The sequence below is a fragment of the Melospiza melodia genome, unplaced genomic scaffold (assembly GCF_035770615.1).
Source record: "Melospiza melodia melodia isolate bMelMel2 unplaced genomic scaffold, bMelMel2.pri scaffold_319, whole genome shotgun sequence".
Classification (NCBI taxonomy): Eukaryota; Metazoa; Chordata; class Aves; order Passeriformes; family Passerellidae; genus Melospiza; species Melospiza melodia.
This window is the reverse complement of record NW_026948637.1, coordinates 1-7958: the sequence shown is the minus strand read 5'-3', so window position 1 is coordinate 7958 and position 7958 is coordinate 1. Positions and strand designations below refer to the sequence as shown.

At 56.2% G+C, this 7958-nt stretch overlaps 1 protein-coding gene across 1 annotated transcript; it reads right to left on the bottom strand.

Annotated features, from left to right (window-relative positions):
* Window positions 1-4931, bottom strand: RPS26 (ribosomal protein S26). The gene is given in 6 exon segments (XM_063182767.1): window positions 1-105; window positions 757-887; window positions 2867-2894; window positions 2896-2958; window positions 2960-3046; window positions 4842-4931. Coding segments are annotated over 6 exon segments (435 nt in total). The 3' UTR covers window positions 1-69.
* Between the last annotated feature and the right edge of the window lie 3027 nt (window positions 4932-7958).

The following is a 7958-nucleotide window of genomic DNA, read 5'->3' as shown; positions in this document are numbered from 1 at the left end:
TCGGGGCAGATCCTTTATTGACTCTGGGGGTCTCTGCCCTGGGGGTCCCCGCGCGGGGCCGGGGTCTCCTCACATGGGCTTGGGGGGGGGCGGGGGGGCTGCTCCCTGCAGAGAGAACCCAAAGTTAGGGGGGCTGGGGGGGGGCACAGAGACCTGGGACCCCCCCAAACCCTTCCAGGACCCCCTGGGATCCCCCAAAAACCGTCTGGGACCCCTCTGATCCCCCCAGGACCCACCCAGATACTCCCTGGGACCCCCCCAAACCTCCCCAGGACCCTTTAGGACCCCCCAGACCCCCCCCAAAACCCCTGGGACCCCTCTAGGACACCCCCCAGACCCCTCGAGGACCCTCCCAAACACCCCTTGGGACCCCCCCCAGATACCCCTGGGATTGCCCAAATCCCTCGAGGATTCCCCCCCAAGACACCCCTGGGACCCCCCCAGACCCTCCCAAACACCCCTGGAACCCCCCGAAACCCCTCAAGCATCCCCCCAAACAGCCCTAGCACCCCCCCTAGACCCCTCCCAAACACCCTGGGACCCCCCCCCAAACCCTTCAGGGACCCCCTCAACCCCTCGAGGATCCCCCCCAAACCCCCCCAGACTCAAGGAGGGGGAGAATCAAGGCAGGGGGTGCAGTCTGGAACCGCCCCCAGACCCCTCCTAAACACCCCTGGGAACCCCCAAACCCCCCCAGGACCCCCCAAAACCCCTCGGGGACCCCCCCAGACCCCTCGGGGCCGCCCCCAGACTCACGGCGGGGCGGAAGCGGGGCGGGGGCGTGCGGTCCTTGCGGGCCTCACGCGAGCGGTTCCGAACCACCTTGCTGTGGATGGCGCAGCTGACGCAGTAATGCAGCTTCACATAGAGCTTGGGCAGCACGTAGGCTGGGGAGGGGGAAAGGGGGGTCAGGGACCCCAAAAACCAAACCCCAGGGATCCCAAAAACTCCAAAAACCCCACCCAGAACCAGCCCCAGGGCAGTAATGCAGCTTCACATAGAGCTTGGGCAGCACGTAGGCTGGGGAGGGGAAAGGGGGGTCAGGGACCCCAAAAACCAAACCCAGGGACCCCAAAAACCCCCAAAAACCAAACCCAGGGATCCCAAAAACCCCAAAAACCCCACCCAGAACCAGCCCCAGGGCAGTAATGCAGCTTCACATAGAGCTTGGGCAGCACGTAGGCTGGGGAGGGGGAAATGGGGGGTCAGGGACCCCAAAAAAACAAACTCAGGGACCCCAAAAACCCCAAAAACCAAACCCAGGGACCCCAAAAACCCCAAAAACCAAACTCAGGGACCCCAAAAACCCCAAAAACCAAACTCAGGGATCCCAAAAACCCCACGCAGAACCAGCCCCAGGGCAGTAATGCAGCTTCACATAGAGCTTGGGCAGCACGTAGGCTGGGGAGGGGGAAATGGGGGTCAGGGACCCCAAAAAACAAACCCAGGGATCCCAAAAACCCCAAAAATGAGACCCAGGGACCCCAAAAAACCCCAAAAACCACATCCAGGGACCCCAAAAAAACCCCAAAAACCAAACCAAGGGATCCCAAAAACCCCAAAAACCCCACCCAGAACCAGCCCCAGGGCAGTAATGCAGCTTCACATAGAGCTTGGGCAGCACGTAGGCTGGGGGAGGGGGAAAGGGGGGTCAGGGACCCCAAAAAACAAACTCAGGGACCACAAAAAACCCCAAAAACCAAACCCAGGGATCCCAAAAACCCCAAAAACCCCACGCAGAACCAGCCCCAGGGCAGTAATGCAGCTTCACATAGAGCTTGGGCAGCACGTAGGGTGGGATGGGGAAAAGGGGGGTCAGGGACCCCAAAAAACAAACTCAGGGACCACAAAAACCCCCAAAAATGAGATCCAGGGACCCCAAAAAACACACCCAGGACCCCAAAAATGAGATCCAGGGACCCCAAAACCCCCAAAGAACAAATCCAGGGATCCCCAAAACCCCCAGGGACCCCAAAACCACACCCAGGGACCCCCAAATCAGCCCCAGGGCAGCGATGCAGGGGTGGGCAAGGGGGACGATTTTGGGGGACAATGGGGCTGTTTTGGGGTGACAGAGTGAGCAGGGTTGGACCTTTTGGGGGGTCAAAGGGTCCCCATTTTAGGGGTGACAAAGGGGATATTTTGGGGTGATGGAGGCACTATTTGGGGGTCAAAACGGGAGCTATTTTACAAGGCACAAGAACAATTTTTTGGGGTGAGCAGGGTGGGATATTTGGGGGGTGACAAAGGGATGATTTTTGGGGTGACAGAGTGAGCAGGGTTGGATATTTTGGGGGGCCAAAGGTCCCCCTTTTAGGGGTGACAATGGGGCTATTTTGGGGGCACAAGAATAATTTTTTGGGGTGAGCAGACTGCAATATTTGGGGTGACAAAAGGGACAATTTCCAAGTGACAAAAGGACTCTTTTCAGGGCAAGCAGGGTTTGACTTTGGGGGTGACAGAGGAGCAATTTTGGGGTGACAGAGGCACTATTTCAGGGGCAAACCAGGAGCTATTTTGGGGGTGACAATGGGGCTATTTTAGAAGGAACGGGGACGATTTTTTGGGGTGAGCAGGGTGGGATTTCTGGGGTGAAAAAGGGACGAAATCTGAAGTGACAGAGGCACTATTTTGGGGTGACAGAGGCACTATTTTGGGGTGACAAAGGGGCTATTTTGGGGTGACAGAGGCACTATTTTGGGGTGACAAAGGGGCTATTTCACAAGGCCCAAGAGCAATTTTTTGGGGTGAGCAGACTGCATGAACCGAGATGACAAAAGGACGATCTCCATAGTGACACAAGGACTCTTCCCAGGGCTGGGCAGGGCTCGATTTCGGGGTTCCCAGCCCTGCACCCCACACTCACAATCGAACACGCTGGCCTCGGAGATGTCCCCTGACAGCTGCAGCCTCCACGATGTTCCTGATGACGAATTTCTTGATGGCCTTGTCCTTAGGGCACGCAGCGGGCGCAGTTGGTGCAGCGGATGGGCTGCACGTGCCCGCGGCCCTTCTTGGCACGGCCGTTGTTCCTCCTCTTCTTGGTCTGCACGGGGAGAGCAGGATTGACCACGGGGAGAGCAGGATTGACCACGGGGAGAGCAGGATCAGCCCCAGGATCAGCCCCAGAGAGTCCAGGATCAGCCCCAGGATCAGCTCCAGGATCAGCCCCAGGATTGAGCTCAGGATCAGCCCCAGGGAGATCAGGATTGACCACAGGGACAGCAGGATCAGCTCCAGGATTGACCACAGGATCAGCTCCGGGATCAGCCCCAGGGAGATCAGGATCAGCCCCAGGATTGAGCTCAGGATCACAGGGAGAGCAGGATGGAGCCCAGATCAATGACAGAGAGCACAGGGAGATCAGGATCAACCACAGGGACAGCAGGATCAACCACAGGAGAGCAGGATAGATCAGCCCCAGGAAGAGCAGGATTGACCACAGGGAGATCAGGATCAGTCCCAGGATCAGCCCCAGGGAGATCAGGATCAGCCCCAGGATTGAGCTCAGGATCACGGGGAGAGAAGGATTAACCACAGGGAGATCAGGATCAACCACAGGGACAGCAGGATCAACCACAGGGAGAGCAGGATTGACCACAGGATTGACCACGGGGAGAGCAGGATCGAGCCCAGATCAATGCCAGAGAGCCCAGGATTGAGCCCAGGATCAGCCCCAGGATTGAGTTCAGGATCAACCCAAGGAGAGCAGGATTGACCCCAGGGACAGCAGGATCAGCTCCAGGATTGACCACAGGATCAAACACGAGCAGATCAGGATTGAGCCCAGGATCAGCCCCAGGACTGAGCCCAGGATGAACCCTCGAGAGCCCCAGGACCAGCCCCAGAGAGCCCAGGATGGAGCCCAAGAAGTCCAGGATCAATGCCACAGAGAGCAGGATGAACCGCAGATCAGCCCCAGGATTAACCCCACAGAGCCCAGGATCGAACCCAGGATCAACCCCTGAGAGCCCAGGATCGAGCCCAGCATCAGCCCCAGGATCAACCCAAGGATTAACCCCAGAGAGCCCAGGATCAGCCCCAGGATTAACCCCGGGATTGAGCCCAGGATCAGCCCTAGGATGGAGTCCAGGGAACTCAGGATCAACCCCAGAAAACCCCAGATGAACCCCATGATCAGCCCCAGGATGAACCCCAGAGAGGCCAGGATTGAGCGCAGGATAAACCCCAAGGAACTCAGGATTAACCCCAGGATCGAGCCCAGGATGAACCCCAGGACTGAACCCAGAGAGATCAGGATCCAGACACGGACTGAGCCAGGATCAACCCCAGAGAATCAAGGATTGAGCCCAAGGAGGGCAGAATCAACCCCAGAGAGCCCCAGGATGAACCCCAGGGAGCCCCAGATCAGCCCCTTCAAAGTCGCCCCCAGCCCCAGAAAAACCGCCCCAGATCAGCCCTGTCAGAGCCGCTCCTGGTCCCATAAAAACGCCACAGTCTCCCCCAGATCAGCCCAGTCAAAAATGCCCCGAGCCCCATAAAAGTCCTAAAGAACCTCAGGATTTCAGCCCCATAAAACCCCCATAGACCGCCCCGAATCAGCCCCGTCAGAGCCTCCCCCGGCCCTATAAAACCCCCCGGATCATCCCCTTCAGAGGCGCCCCCAGCCCCATAAAAATCCCAGAGAACCCAGAGGTTCCATCCACAACCCCACATCCTTCTTCGATCGCCCCCAAATCCGTCTGGAGACCCCAAATCTGCCCCCAAAATCCCCCTCATCCCCCCCTGCCCCACACGGACCCCCCATCCCTCTTCGATCGCCCCTCCCAAACCCCTCCGTGCGCCTCCCACGCCCCCCCCCCGAACCCCCCGTGCCCCACACGGGCCCCGCGTCCCTCTCCGAGCCCCCTCGGGCCCCTCCGCGCCCCCCGGCGCCCCCCGGGCCCTCCCGGCCACGCCGCGCTCACCATGGCGGCTCTGAGGGAGAACCGGAAGAGGCGCGGCCGCAGCACGGCCGCGCTTTTATCCCTCCGCTCCCTCCGCCCGGAAGCGCCGCCGCCGCTGCTCCGGTTCCCGAGAAGGCCGCGCAGCGGCTCCGTCCGAGGTACCGCGGCGGGTGGGGTGGGCGAAGAGCGGCGGGAGTTGGTGGAGAATTAACGGGAGTGGGGATGCCGTAGGGACTATTTTTCCTGCGGTGAGCGGAGGGATCCACTCAGCGCACGCGGTGAAGTAGAGTTCCCGCGCACTGCGTGTGACGTCACCCCGCAAGGCGCGCGCGCGCCGTGGGGACTGCTGGGAAATGTAGTCCGGAAAAGGGGCGGGGTCCTCTCCCATCCATGGGGGACCCCAGTGACGGGGGGGTGTCCCCAGTGTCCTGTGTCCCCTCTGGGGTGTCCCCAGTGTCCCCTGTCCCCATTCCTGTGTCCCCTGTCCCCATTTCTGGGCGTCCCCAGTGTCCTTTATCCCCATTTCTGTGTCCTTTGTCCCCTCCTTAGTGTCCCCAATGTCCCCTGTCCCCCCCTGGGTGTGTCCCCAGTGTCCTTTGTCCCCATTTTTGGTTGTCCCCAATGTCCTTTGTCCCCATTCCTGTGTCCCCTGTCCCCATTTCTGTGCATCCCCAATGCCCCTTGTCTCCATTTCTGGATGTCCCCAATGTCCTTCCCCCCATTTCTGGGTGTCCCCAATGTCCTTTGTCCCCATTCCTGTGTCTTTTGTCCCCATTTCTGGCTGTCCCCAATGTCCCCAGTGTGTCCCCAGTGTCCCCTGTCCTCCCCTGGGTGTGTCCCCAGTGTCCCCTGTCCCCATTTCTGTGTCCCCTGTCCCCATTTCTGTGTCCCTTGTCCCCATTTTTTGGTGTCCCCAAACGAACCCCAGGGATTCTTTTGGGGGCACATTTAAATTATTCCCGTTTATTTGGAAGCCTCAGCCAGTACAGTACAAAACTTACAGTAGATCTCGTTAACAACAAATCATTAATTACAATATTTTACAGGTACAAAAGCTCCCCGGGAAAAGGGGGGCAAAAAAACCCAAAAAAAAAAAAAAAAAAAAAAAAGGCTCCAAAAAACCTCACAAAAAAAAAAAAAAAAAAAGGGGAAAAAATGAAAATAAATGGAAAAAAATCCAACAGCAAATGAGTGAATTCCTCGGGATCTGGGGGAGTTGGGGGTATTGCACATCCTCGTTTGTTCTTCATCTGTCAGGTTTAAAAAATAGAATATTTACAGGGATAAAGCCACCTGGAGGTCGTAGAAAATTCCTACAGTTTCGGGTCTGACGCCGAAAAAACGGGGGGAAAAAGAGGGGGGAAAAGGAGAAAAAATGGGGGAAAAAGTGGGGGGAAAAATGGGGAGAAAATGGGGGAAAAAGGAGAAATAAAATGGAAAAAGGAGAGAAAAAATGGGGGGAAAAAGAGGGGGAAAAGGAGAAAAAATGGGGGAAAAAGTGGGGGAAAATGAGGAGAAAATGGGGGAAAAAGGAGAAATAAAATGGAAAAAGGAGAGAAAAAATGGGGGGGAAAATGGGGGGAAAAAGAGAAATAAAATGGAAAGGGGAGAGAAAAAATGGGGGAAAAAAGGGGAGAAAAGGAGGAAAAAGGGGAGAAAACGAGAAAAAAGAGAAATAAAATGGAAAAGGGGGAGAAAAAAAGGGGAAAAGGGAGGGGAAAGTGGACATAAAATGGAAAAGAAAAAAAGGGAAATAAAGTGTAAAAGTGGAGAAAAAAAAGGGGGGGAAGAGGGGAAAAATTGGGAGGAAAAGGAGGAGAAAAAATAAAATTGAAAAGGGGAGAAAAAAGGGGGGAAAGGGAAATAAAATGGGAAAAGGGGGAGAAAAAAGGAATAGAAAAGAGGGGGAAAGTGGAAAAGGAAAGAAAAGAAAATGGGTAAATAGAAATGGGGGAAATGGGAGGAAGAAATGGAAAAGGGGGAAAATGGGAAAAAAATCAAAGGGAAAACTGGAAAAGAAGGAAAAAAGAGTGGGGAGATGGAAAAGGGAAAAATGGAAATGGGAGGAGAAAAGGAAAATGGAAAAAGAAAATGGAAAAAGGGGAAAAGAGGGAAAAAGAAGAGGAAGCAAACGGGAAAAAAAATGAAAAAAAGGAGGGGAAAAACCCCAACCCAGCCAACCCCAGAGGGGCTGGAAAGGGCCGAGCTTTGATTTGGGTTCAAAACCCCAGATTGGGGTTCAAAAACCCCTTTTGGGGTTCAGAGCCCAGTTTGGGTTTGAAATTGCCCCAGTTTGGGGTTCAGAGCCCAGTTTGGGGTTCAGCACCCAGTTTGGGGGTTGAGCCCCTTTTGGGGTTCAGAGCCCAGTTTGGGTTTGAAATTGTCCCAGTTTGGGGTTCAAAGCCACAGTCTGGGATTCCAAACCCATTTTGGGGGTTCAGAGCCCCAGTTTGGGTTTGAAATTGCTCCAGTTTGGGATTCCAAGCCCCAGTTTGGGGTTCTGAACCCTATTTTGGGGTTCAAATCCCAGTTTGGGATTTCTTAGCCCAAGTTTGGGGTTCCAAACCCCATTTTGGGGTTCCAAACCCCAGTTTGGGATTCAGAGCCCAGTTTGGGATTCTGAACCCCATTTTGGGGTTCCAAGCCCAGTTTGGGGTTCCAAGCCCCAATTTGGGGTTCAGAGCCCTATTTTGGGGTTCAAATCCCAGCTTGGGGTTTCTTAGCCCAAGTTTGGGGTTCCCAACCCCAGTTTGGGGATTCAGAGCCCAGTCTGGGGTTCCAAAGCCCATTTTGGGGTTCCAAGCCCCATTTTGGGGTTCCAAGCCCCATTTTGGGGTTCCAAGCCCCTTTCTGGGTTGGTTGCAGCGCTGGGGGAGGGTCGGGGGTACCCCAAAAGGGGGTGTGGGACCCCCTGAGCGCCGTGGGGGAGGGGAGAAGGGGGGAAAAGTCCCCCAAAGGCCCCGAAGGGGGCGGGGGCAGCGGGCGCTGCTGAGGTGCTGGGGGTGTCCCTGGGGACGGCTTTGGTTTGGCCCCCGCCGCCACCAGCGGGGA